At 37.2% G+C, this 13876-nt stretch overlaps 1 protein-coding gene across 1 annotated transcript in view; it reads right to left on the reverse strand.

Annotated features, from left to right (window-relative positions):
* Positions 1 to 13876, reverse strand: part of LOC140136906 (histone-lysine N-methyltransferase EHMT2-like) — a 98285-nt gene that overhangs the window by 13993 nt on the left and 70416 nt on the right. The window contains 2 exon segments of the mRNA XM_072158557.1: positions 481 to 559; positions 8539 to 8741. Of these exon segments, the coding sequence (XP_072014658.1) occupies positions 481 to 559; positions 8539 to 8741 (282 nt within the window).

Below are 13876 nucleotides of genomic sequence, written 5' to 3' on the forward strand. Positions count from 1 at the left end.
CCAAATAAATATTGTAACATTTGATTCTTATCCCATGAACAATTTGGAACTTTTTTTAATCTTCACAGTTCTGGAAAGTGATAACACAAATTTTTAATGCCGTAATATGAGGGATCAGGTGGGAACAACACACATGTAATGAGCCCTACTGACAGTTCCAACCCATGATTATTAGCCACTGGCCACTTAGTTGCAAGCCAAATTGCTAAAATGCTGACCTCTTGTTTCATTGGGAGCACATGTCAAAATCTATGACATAAGAAGACTAAGTTAACACCAGAGTGGTCTTACCTAAGTATCCTCATCTGCCGGGCTCAGTTCTTTAACCCTAATGTGTTCATACAGTCAGAAAATGACCTTTATTATTGGGTACAAAAACTCATACTCCAAAACTTGAGGTCACCTTTTGAGCAATCCACTGGTGAATTGAGGAACATGGTCTATGCCACTGGGGTTGAGGCTATCGTGACTGTTACTTACCCTGTTGTCAAGATCAAAGAGATAAGAGTCATCCTCCCGGATGTCAGCATCTGCATCGGAGATCAACTCGCCTGCGTATCTAGGGGTAACACAAAAGGAAAGCACATCTTAGTAATGTGATGCAAATAATCAGACATATTAATAATGGTCATCTGTTCTTGCACAGAACCAAATGTCTATTTTTAAAAATATTTTTATATAAGGCGACGAAAAAACCCTCCTGTTTTACGGGCGGATATACTTATTAAGTAGGGTCAGTTGGTCAGGATTTTTTTCTTTTCTAGAGGCTAAAATTACCTTAAGGGCTGGGGTATGAACGTTTGGACAGTATTTATTTTGGGACATTAGAGCACAGCAGACATATCGAATTGCATTCTGAATACGAAGAATGTCATTCTGATATCAAATAATTTTGATTTTTTTTTTTTTGCAATTTAATACACATTTTATGGCAAATCATTAAAAATTGATATTTTTGATATTTAACAGTACTTGAAGTAAACTTTATAAATCTGATGATTTATACTTAAAGTGTATGTAGGTGGGATGAAAAGCCGACGATCAATTGAAAATTTTGACCTTTCAGATTGAAGATATGGATTTTTTTCCCAAAACACCAACAAAAATTAGGTCTTTTTGGGGAAAAAATCCATATCTTCAATATAAAAGGTCAAAATTTTCAATTGACCGTCGGCTTTTTCCTCCTGCTACATACACTTTAAGAATATATCATTAGATTTATATAATTTACCGAGGACTGTTATATATCAAAAATTTGAAAAATATCAAATGTTTATAATTTGTCATAAAATTTGTATTATATTGTGATTTTCAAAAATGAAAATTATTTGATATCAGAAAGACACGCTCGTATTCAGAATGCAATTCGATAGGTCTGAGGTGCTCTCATGTCCCACAAAAAATACTGTCTAAACGCATAATAAACGCTCATTTTAGATCCCTTAAAACATCACAGCAACCTTCAAAAATCTGGCAAAAATTTAATGATTTCTTGAAAATGTTTTCAGTCAAAATCAAAAATATTTCAGATGAAATCAATAAATATTGTTAAAAGAATGGCTGACTTTACATGATTTTATTTTAGCAAAATAAAAATCCAAAAACGCACAATCTCCTGACCGACAGTGCAACTCCTTAGGGGCGCACCATTAGATTTCAGGGGGGGCATGGGAGTTTTTTGAAGAAAAAACTTTGCCCACTAGTGAGAAAAAAAAAAAAAATTAGCCCACTAATGAAATAAAAAAAAAAAAAAATTTGCCCCACTAATGAGTAAAAAAAAAAAAAATTTCCCCACCCAACTTTGTATAAAATGTACATTAAAATTGAAAAAAAAATTTGGTGCTCTTGGAGGCAAAAAAAAAAAATTCTGCCGCCGGGCGAAAAAAAAAAATTCTGCCTGACCCAAACTCCCATGCCCCCCCCTGAGAATCTAATGGTGCGTCCCTTATCAGCTCGGCCACCTCACCCTCAAACTGATGATCAAATAGTTGCTGATCATTTGATGGAGCAGCAAGAGTGAAAACCAGAGGCCGAGAAAATGTTTTTTCCCGCAAGCAATCCAGAATTTCCCTCCAGTTTTACCAAATTTCCCTCCAGTATGCCATATTTCCCTTATGTATTTCTTTATTTTTTTGGTCAAAAACCAAAAATTTCCCCGCAATGAGCTTCCCGTATTGCCCACTTTTTCCTGCCATGAGCAAGACCAACAATTTTGTACAGAACATGTCTCTGATTGCCCCTCTGCAAGTCTTTTTGCTTCCCTTTGATAATCTACAGTTTGCTGAAATTCTAATAAAAATTGTACTCTAAATCTTGTGATCGTTGTCCTAAAAATATCTACAGATATCTTTCCTAAATGTCTACTTACATCTGTTGACAGGGAGAGAGAAGAGTGCAAGAAAGGGAGGATGGAGAGGGAGGGAGCTCTTGTGAATCCGGAGTAGTGATATCTTTCCTAAATGTCTACTTACATCTGTTGACAGGGAGAGAGAAGAGTGCAAGGAAGGGAGGATGGAGAGGGAGGGAGCTCTTGTGAATCCGGAGTAGTGGGGGACATATGTGGTGTTTTTCACTGTATTAGTGGGAGCATTTTTTCAAAGTGGGGACATCGCGAAGTCCCCACAATTGCGGTATGTCAGAAAAATGAGAAAACACTGTTTTTAAGAGTGTGGACTATAAGGTATCCTCTATTCTTCCATGAGGCCCAGGTGTACCAGATCGTAATTAAAATTTGACGATATTAATCTGCAACAAATTTTTTGTACAAAAACCAGGTTTCCAGTGATACAAAAAAAACGTTTTTTATAGAAAAGTGGGGGGGGTCACCATGGGGGTAAGGTATTAGCCAGAGGGGTGTCCAGTTGTCATTTGGATGCCCTGTTTTGAATTTGGACACCCTAAATAGTGAATTAGAGTGAATAGGAAGTGGACACCCCTCTGGCTAATGCCTTGGTGTGGGGATGAGGCTGTGGATCACTAAATGCACCTTTGATAAATCATAGATACATTTTGAACACAAATAGAAGGGTAAAAGTAGACTGTAAAAGTGGAAAATTCTGTGCTACATTTATTTTCGAGCTTTACCGCTCAAAGCTGCTACCATGAAAATAACATGGCGTGAATATATTCCTTTTGTGAATATGTCAATGTAAGGAACCTTAGAATTGCAAATTGTCAAGCACGAAAAATTTCCACTTTTAGTATAGACTTGCTTCAAGTCCTTTGGCGTCCATAGTTAGTGAATGTAAAATTCATGGAAGCTTTGCCACATCTTCCAAAAATTTCTGTTTCAAAAGTTATTCTTTCTTATCTTACTTTACTCCAGGCATACTGTGCACTGCAGGGGTAGTGTTTGAGCAAAATGCCCACCACGCCCACCCCACAAGGCACACTTCCTCCCTAGCTCATGTTGCCAGCGCCAAGGACTTGAAGAGTTGGTAATTGATTACATAATACACCATGGGAAGTTTTCAGTTATTTTTCAAAATCTGGTAAAGTCCATTTATTTTAGTAGGTTTGGACTGCAAATTATACACAAAATGTAAAAAGAAATACATAATATTTATACAAATAATGTCACTTCATTTGTGATGGTAAAGCTTGATTTCCAAAGAATGGGATACAGTTCTTCCAAGTTGAACATTTCATAACAAAAGCATTAAATTTTTAAAAATGAAATTCAAAGTTGGTCCTTTTTAAAAGTTATGATTCCCAAATAGCAGTCCTACACAAAACAATCTGACCTGACTAAATATTTTAGAGAGTCCAGTATATGATAGGCCTACTTCTACCACTGATTATACATGGGTCCTATGAAGAGCATGAATAGAGAAAAAGTAAGGAGGAAGCCTTGATCAAGGCTACTTTTAGTATTACAATAACAGAATTGTTGACACTGCCTTTCTGAATTAATTCGAATGCATTAACAGAAGTACTGATTTTACCGCAAAACCTTTATTTGTACATTGTCAAGGACGGATTGTTTATTTTGTTGTAATGTTTTTATGTCATGTCAGAGCAGATCTTGCATTTCCCACAATGCACATCTTCCATTTCAATAATCTGCTATCCAGTTTATCCATGGACGAAAAAGATAACAGACTGCGTACAAGCAAAGTCTCAGCATCATCCGATAATTAGGGCCGATTGTTCCATGAAATGCGACAGGCAAAACTGCTACGCAAATACCGCATATTTTTATGGTCTATATCTCGATGGCACGCAACGCTGGCATGATTGTTAGACACGCACAATCGACCCTCATGAATATGCGAGAATTCACAGCATACAATGCACAGGAACTTTGACACATGGTCTGTCTTTTCTCAGAGAGTAGTCTGTGTCTAGCGCAACATGGGTCGACTCAATAGGGTCATAAGGTACTTCGATGAGCAGAGCACATCCAGCGCTTGCAAATTATGTTTTATTTCATGACTAACGACTCATGCTTTTAGCCAACTCAACACGAAAACAACTGGGACTTGTACAAAGAAATAGGTGTGTCATTTGATGAAATCAGGTGACGCATCATGTTGCAAAGGATTCTGGGAAGGGTAAGACATCTTCTCTGATCAGTGTCATGTATAATTTAGACCTGTTACACACAAAATACATGTTTCCAAATGCCAGTAACTGTGATTACACCTGTCACGGAAAGGATTTTGTTATTGAGAAACAGTAAGTAATTCCAGTTTCTAAATGACTAACATACAAAATGGGCTATTCCATTTAATATCCGCGCTACCCCTGTGGAAAATTTTTGGAAATATCTTCCACATGGGGAGTAAGAAGTTCAAATGGAATGAACACATTAGCTACTCCATTTGAAACTTGCCCCCATTCAGTGGAAGATTTTCAGGTTGAATCTTTCTCAAGAGTGTCATGTGTTCATTCCATTTGAAATTCACACTCCCCCTGTGGAAGATATTCCCAAAAATTTTCCACAGGGGTAGTGTGGATTTTAAATGGAATAGTAGTTTAAATGGAATCTGTAGATTAAATTCAGACTTCCGCTCTCCCCATGGTTCATTTAGAATTGGGTAAATGAATCATGAAAGTACTCCGTCCTTCGGAGGGGACGTAAGTACTCCGTCCTTCGGAGGGGACGTTAAGCCGTCGGTCCCGTGTACAGAGAGCCATACCTGTACATGTATCTCGCAGCCAGTTTCGAAAAGAGTAGGGTGTTAACCCCTGACTGTTCCTAACCCGTCCCGGTGTTCAAATGGACCCCAATGGAAATAAGCTTCAATAGAGGCTTTCTTGGGTTATCCAGGGTTGTCAAAACCTGAACAAATCAAATCAAATCAAATCAAATCAGCCCATTCCGGAAAGGAAAATAACTGACTAGGACTTCACCATCATTTATATTGTTTGGGCTACATTAGTACATTGTAAATTGTTTTCCACCCACTCATCCCTCCTTCCAAAGCGATCAAATACCTGGAGGCACTACAACGTAATTGTCTCTGTTCGGAGCCCACCACTCAGTTTTAGAGCCCACCACTCAGCTGCAATTTTAGCACTGGAGCCTACCACTCAGAGGCCAAAATTGCACCATTTGATTGAATTAGTAGAGTGTTTCGTCCATTTTGGCAAACAATTGCCAAATATGAAATTTTTTTATTAAATGCCACCCAGCACTAAATATATCCTAGCTACAACCATGTCTCTGTTGCTGGACATGAAACTTTGCCTGTTGCCCTTGTAACAATTTTCAACCCAAACACTACTAGACCATACAAAACAATAGAGCTACGAAATGACTGCAAAGGCAATGCGTCCCATTGCACAATCCTCCCAAGCTACATACACACACACAAAATCGCTCACTGGGCGACGGTTACACGCATGGCTTGCTATACCCGGTCTGCACCCGTGTGGTTCAAAACCAGGGTGGAGAAAACAACAAGCCTGGAAAATTTGTTGTTTTTTCAGCAAGAGAGATACATTTCCATCCAACTTACATGTAGCAGGATTTTCCACTATTTCTTATGAATTTCTTTATCCAAAGAAGCTAAATTTCCCTCCAAATTGCCAAATTTGCCGGCTAGGAAATTGCCAATTTTTTCATGGCCTGGAAAACAACTTTCTCTTCATCCTCTTCTTTTCTCTATTTCCCCTTCTACTTAGGTAAAGAGCAGAAAGGGAGGGGTTGAACACATTTTTGTTTATTGCTCTGCTATATATGACATTTGCCCAGGGCTTTAATTAATTAATTTCCCAGGAAGCAAGCTAAATTTCCCACAATTTAAAGCATGTTTTATATATACCAAAAGACACAATTTCCCTCCTAATACCAGAATTTCCCTCCAAACACCAACATCCCCACTTTTTCGAGCCATGCATTTGGCAATCAATAGTTTTTTTGACCCCACTATCCATCTACAATGCATGATCAATCACCAGAAAATTACATTTGTTTAAAATTGTGAAAAATATATCGCATCAAACATTATTTTCCCTCTCTCATCCATCCAGCCAGCCAGGAACTGCAATCAGTAACTGGCGTTACACAACACTCGATCCTCGACAATAACACACACAAAAAAAGCGAGAGTAGCGACGGAAATGCCTGGATGATGCACAAATTTCCCTCTCCGATTTCAAACTTAGGTGTTAATATAGTGTATTACATGATAAATTTGATATTTACATGGTATTAAATGGACAGCTGAATCTACTTTACTGCTAAAGTGCATAGTACTCCAAGGATACAGTAAAAAAAAAAAAGACTAAGATATTTTTAGAAATAGACATTTTTCTGTAGATACAGATGAAATTATTTTGTCAAGGGATTGGAAATTTTGATTAAAAGACATTTGCATGTAATATTCAATTCAACAATTTTGATCACGTGTGAATTTGAAGCTACGATGAATTTGCTCTTTTTCGATATACTGAACACCTTTTCTAAAATTTTCTTTTTTAACTATCAAAGATTTTAAATTTTGAAAAGGAAGAGAATTAAAACAGGGAGGAAGGAAACAAAAAGATGAATCATGAACAAGATGAATAATTTGGTAAGCAGGTGAATCTTTTTAGTGTTTGGCTTTTGAAAAATGTTAAGTGAACATAACAATATGTTACTTCAAATCTAACAAAGATAGATTACACCTTTGATCTTTGAAATCTACGAGTCCAGGGTAGTAAAAAGAAAATCAACAAAAACAACATTCAGTATCAACAACAGCATGTTGTTGATACTACATGATGCTGCCTGTCTGTGTCAGCTTACTCAGCTACATCTAAAAGCACAACTCCATTGCATATTCAACTTCTCTTCTGCATGAAAAAAACATTGTTTTATTAGATCCTTAAATACTTTTTACCGACAGCTATAAAATAGACAAAAACTACTCCCTTATTCCAGAAAAATACAGAACTATTGTGGAAATCTTTGGGCTTGATTGTCACAGCATATGAAAAATGCTCTCAAAAACACCTGTTTCCAAAAATTTACCAAACAGTAAAATTTGACTTTGCCAGTTAGAACTAACTTTAGTATTAGGATTTAGCTATGTTTCATTTTGCAAAATAAGATCATATTTTTTATTCCAAAAAAGTGCTGTATTTTTGCTGAACCATGGAATGGTATCAGCCTATATTAGTGTATGTTACTAGGTTCCTAGGTTACTAGGTTACTAACTAACCATTTGGTCTGAAATGGACATATCTCAAAATGTTACGAAGGTATGACCCCATGAGTGGTGTCATATGAAAGAGGAAAACATAAAGAATATAATGTAAATATTTCCAAACGTCAGAGGTCATCCAGGGGTCAAAAAAGGTCATTTTAACCGAAAATGCTCCGATTGAGCTTAAATTTGAATGCAATGATCCTTAGGACATTCTAAACATGTTTAAAACATTTTAAAATTTATTTAAGGTCATTAAGGGGTCATAAACGGGTCAAAGGTCAAGTTCTTCAAAATGCTCCAATTGAGCTGAAATTTATATGCAATAATCCTTATGACATTCTAAACATTTTAAAAATATTTTAAAATTTATTTAAGGTCATTAAAGGGTCTTTAAGGGTCCAAAGTCACGTTTTTCAAAATGCTGCAATTGAGCTGAAATTTAAATGCAATGGTCCTTATGACATTCTAAACATTTAAAATATATTTTAAAATTCATTTTAGGTCATTAAGGGGCAATAAAAGGGTCAAAGGTCAAGTTTTCAAAATGCTTCAATTGAGCTGAAATTTAAATGCAATGATCCTTATGACATTCTTAACATGTTTTAAATATTTTAAAATTCATGTAAGGTCATTAAGTGGGTCATACAGAGGTCAAAATTCAAGTTTTCAAAATGCCAGCTTTCCACGACCAAGGTATATTAAAAGCGGTAATGAATCGGCCAGTCATACCTTCGTAGCATTTTGAGATTATGTCCATTACAGACTCCGGGTGACAGTGGTATATAGGCCTACCACAATATACTGCCGAAGCCACATGGTTCAGCTATGGTGCGGTTATCGCTCTAGTTATGGAATTTAGTGATAATGAATGGTCAAGTTGTATGTATTTGCATCAACTTACTCGCATATGAATGTCCCTTGTTTGATGTCTTGTGTAGTCCTGACCCCCCAGCCCATCTTTGGCGTGCGAAACAATACACAATGGGTTTTGATTCCGTTTTGCACCACTCGGTTCCGACAATTCCGCCAGCAGTAGCAGGCACGGCCGCATTCAAAGATCATCGGTGGCTCGTGGAAGTTGAACTCAGGCAACAGATTGCCCTCCTGAAAGAAAGAGGAAATGAGAATAACATTTTAATTGGCAAGTTGTTTTCAAGAATTGTTTCTTCATCCATTCTTCCAATTTCAATTGAATTCCTGAACACGAAAATGCCCAGGTTGGTTTATTATAAACTCTTCAGGCCAACAGCCCATATTCAAACTATTCTCTCTACCCCCACCACTTGAAATCCACACTACCCCTGTGGAAGATTTTGGAAAAATCTTCCACAGGGGAGTATGTTTTTAAATGTAATTGGTCAGAGCTAATCATTTTGAAATGCATACTCCCCCTGTATTATGGCTCTACCTATATCTTCCACAACTGGATTGAGTATTTCAAATGGAAGTAACCCAATAGTCCATTCTATTCAATACTCCCTCTGTGGAAGGTTTTAAGTAAATCTTCCACAGGGGAGTGGAGATTTTAAATGGAATTTTACCCAATTACAAATTTATTGGTCATGGGGAGAATGGAAATCGGAATATTCTAAGCTACAGATGTTGCCAATTAAATTCAGATTAATTCCTTCCAAGTCAATATCCAAGCAAGTTGGCACCACCAGGAATTGAACCCTGGACCTCACACACACCAAAGGGAACTAACCCTAAACATTAGGCCACATTCTCCCCATAAGTTGTCATCGCTTCAACACAACAGAATTGTTAGTGTTTATCTTCCTACCTCCTCATCCCTGGACCAAGACTGCCATAGAAAGCCATGATAGCCTACATGTCTAAAATGCTATCATATTTGTAACTCATATTTTAACTGACTTGATAAAAATTGCCACCGTCTCAGTCACAAGAACAGAAAAATGTTGTATAAATAATGAAGCTATGATGATGTATATCCTTTATCTGAACCCTTTAATACCATAATGCTTGTCTACATGAATTGTGTATGATGCAGGAGATAGAGAGAGAGTTTGACAGCGCATCCACTGTTTGCTAAGCCCAATCCTGATAAAGTGGTCATTTTCGCAGGATTCATTTTTCACGTCATAACAATTTCAAACAGCTTTTAAAAAACATTTATCTCATTAATTTCAAGTTTTCTACATTCATTGACTCGCATACTAAAACCTTTTTTGTTGATTTTTAATTTTCGCGCAAGCTTTAAATATAAGTGTCAAAATTATTGCTGCGGCAAACTATTATACTTTTGGCAGTACTTATAATTCCCCCTGCAATGATTGCAGCTAGCTAGTAACAGTACAGAGGGATCATGGGTTGGTCAGTCTCATCTGTCTACAATCTTCATCACCTGCTGGAGAGATGTTGCCAAGTTTAAAACAATTTTCACTTTTGTACTTCGCTCAGCTCGTAATCGGCGGGAATTGTAAGGATACAAAAAGTAGACCCACGTTTAGAGTGATAAAGTTGACCTGTCTGGTCTATATTGTGCAAGTTAAATAAAGTAGACGAAGTACATAGGGTTTGAATTAATAATTTGTGATACTTCTGGCGAGATGTCACAAGACAATTCCCGAAATAAAATATATTGATATTAATCCCTGATGTTATAAGGCCCGCCAATTACGAGCTGATCAAAGTATAGTAGTTGGAGCTAGCTTTAAATGGGTAAGACTAGCAGTAGAGGGCAATACGTGGGCTTAGAAAGAAAACGCAATCTCGCATACTGCGAATCTCACTTCTTGGTGCTTGTCTTGCTTTTCATTTCTGCCACGAAATCTATTTCTGTGCTGCATGTTTGCATAATTCGACAACCATTACAGTTGAAGTTTCAAGTTTGACTTGATTTTAAACCCAAGTTTACAAAAAAGGAAAAAAAAACCAACAACAAAAAACAGCCCATTTTCTGGCACGTCCAAGCTACACCATTAAAATATTCTTATTTACTAGTACTACTCAACCATTCAGTATTTAAATATGGATCTTTTAATGAGGAAAATATTTGTATTTTTGGAGACAGTCCGGTTGGCTATTTGTTTTGGATATTGAGTCCATTGCAGTTGCAATCTCGTATTTTTGGTCAAAAAACTGCATTTTTCTCCAAGCCTAGCAAATATGACACGGGACGAAATGCTTTTTGACCTGGCAACTGTAAACCTTAGGTTACTACACACAGATGCCTAAAAACGATGAAAATGGAATTGCAACTATGAACATGAATATCGTTTATTCCGATTCTGACCTTTTATTCCGAGTGCTTTATAGTCAAACAATAAGTAGCTTTTCTGAATCACAAACGTGACATTTAAATGCAAAACTGTGATTTACAACGACCCTGGACCAGCAAAAACAATTAGAGTTACTGAACACTACTTCTAATCCAGTGCTTTTATGAGCCTGGCAACCCAAGTAGACTTGCCTTGATAAGGAGACATATAAATTAATTAGCGCTGTTGTTTTAGTGTCCACACATCACCATATATCATGATAATTGCCTCTTATATCAACCCCCTAAAGTTCGCTTATATTTATCATGCATATTTTAATGCTTGTTTGGGGTTTCCCTGTTGTCATGGAAATCAGGAAACGGTGCCCTTCATGCTTTCTATGCATTTAATAAATATTTACTGCAAATTCTTACTTCTTTTCAGATTTATAATCTCCAAATACTACACTACACAAGTCCTATTGGGGCTGCCTACACAGTCGCCAAGATTCCAGAAACAGAGTACCTACGTAGTGCCAATGCTGCTACTACACAGGACCCACCGGTACCAGGCTGGTATTCCCCTGGTACCAGCCACAGGTACCTTGCCCTGGTGTACCTGTGCAGATGGCTGCAACAGGAATCTGGTAGTGTACTTCAGAGATGTCACAGGCTGACCCAAAAAAATCCTGAACTTGCGAAGCGTAGCGAGCGAAGCTTTCGCGCAACACGGCCGGGGGGTCCGCTTAAGGGCCCCGGTGGGGTCAGGGGACAAGCCCGGTAGGGTCGAGGGGCCGCCCCGAAGCCAGATGGTTTCTGCACATTTAGCACCACAGTAAAGGCCATTTCAGAGGATAAAAAGAACAGTTCAAAGCTCCTGGCTTGTTCTACACTTTTAATAAAAGTGCTTCCTTCTTCAGAAAACATGCTTTAAAGTTTTCAGTTTCCTATACTTTTATGTACAAGTTAAAAAAGTTTTTTGGCTTTATTACATGGACAATATGGCTGATGTTGATATATGTGAAGCAGAAAGATAAGACAATAGGGCCACTCCAAAAGCGAAAAAAAAAAATTTAAAAAAAAAATTTAAAAAAAAAAAAAAATTAAAATTTTTTTTTTTTGAAAATCGAATTTTTTTTTTAATCCCCAAAATCCGGAAATCCGGATAAATCCGGAAATGTGACATCTCTGGTACTTTGGTGTGGTTGGGAATGGGATGTAGACTGCGACTGCCCCATTGCACAGGACCAAGCGAAGCAGCAGGGGAGGCCATGGCTGGCCCACTTTTTGAGAAATTTGTTGATATTCTTCACAGAGTTATTCCAATTTTGGCGCATATTTGTATTTTGACCGCTCTACATTTTGATGGTCGCCCCACATTTTTCAACCTTCCTATGGGCGGCTGCCCCGAGACCTTTGCAGGGGCAGCACTTTTGGCTTTAGTCAGAACAAAAATCTCACTATTTTGAACAAAAAATGCTAAATATTGGGCATGTTAGCCCCTCCCCAAGATTTTACATTGCCCATCCATTGCCAGACTAAAGTCCTGGTGCCCCCACTGTATTGTATTGTATTAGTTGTTACCATATCTGGGATGATATTCTCAATGACCTGGAGTTCATTTCACTAAGGTCAAATTAAAAAAAAGTTTGTCTCAAAGCTCCCGTGCACATTACTTTATACATCCTCCTCTATTATTCCCTGTACTTAGGTTTGGTGGGGGAGAAAAGAACATCGAGATGAACCACCAGACTCCTACTCTTCTTCACTTCAATACAATAGCAGCATCACTTTATTGTTCAATACAACACTTCATACAGTAGAATAGGACTTTTTTACATTTTTTTTTAAATTTGGCCTAAACTTTATTAAGCTTTGTAAAATGTCACAATCAAATAAAATCCATTTCACTGAAATGACTTACACTGTGCTATCGGTACCATTCATAAGCAATAGGGATTTACTACAGGGACCCTTCGTAAGTTACGTCTACTTCTAAACACATCAAAAGAAATAAGTGCCCCTCTGAAAATTTCGTCATAACACCGTAAAGTAAAACATTGTACCAATAAAACTTACTTAGTAATAATTATATAATTGTTTACTAAGTGTTTTGTGAAAATGAAAGATGTCCATGACTTCATGGCTGAATGAACCCAAATTGAAGACAAAAACTGCCCTTTCCAAAAGTCACAAAGTAGGCCTATGCTTGTTAACTGCAAGACGTATTGGGACAACTCGCTGTGCTGAACTCTGCACCAAGGGGATTTGCATTGCTGAATGATCAAGAATCGATACACATTACAGTAAATGTTCACTTGGTGAGGATTTTAAACTGTACTCAAACACTTGGGGTTTTCCATTAGCAACATTAACAAGCCATGAATCAACTTTTGTGACAAGCATAGGCCTACTTTGTGACTTTTGAAAAGGGCAGTTTTTGCCTTCAATTTAGGCTCATTCAGCCCTGAAGTCATGGAAATCTCTCATTTTCACACAACACTTAGTAAACAGTCATTTAATTATTTCAAAGTTAGTTTTATTGGTACAAAACAAAACCTTACAATGTTATGGCGACATGTTCAGAGGGGGACTTATTTCTTTTGATGTGTTTAGTAAAAGGGTATTCGTAACTTACGAACGGTTACTTGAGTTAAGAAGGGTTAAAAATCTAGTGAAATACACTCCAGACTGCTTACACACAAGCACCATTTTGTGACATATAAAGTGGACCAAAATGACGCTGCTTTACAGAACGCACGGTTAAAGTGGAAATTTTCACGCTAAATTTATTTTCCTGTTTCCAAGCAACTACCATGAAAATAATAGTGCACAAATATAATCTATTTGTGTATGTAAGTCAATATATTGGAAGCTTAGAAATCACAATTTTTGAAACAGTTAAAAATTCTACTTTTACAGCAGTTTTGAAATGTCTTGATATTTAATTCATGCTTCCAACTTCCATGCTATGTTCAGTCTATAATAACGAATTTATTAATTCATTTTATAAAACAAT

The sequence above is a fragment of the Amphiura filiformis genome, chromosome 17 (genome assembly GCF_039555335.1).
Source record: "Amphiura filiformis chromosome 17, Afil_fr2py, whole genome shotgun sequence".
NCBI classification, from domain to species: Eukaryota; Metazoa; Echinodermata; class Ophiuroidea; order Amphilepidida; family Amphiuridae; genus Amphiura; species Amphiura filiformis.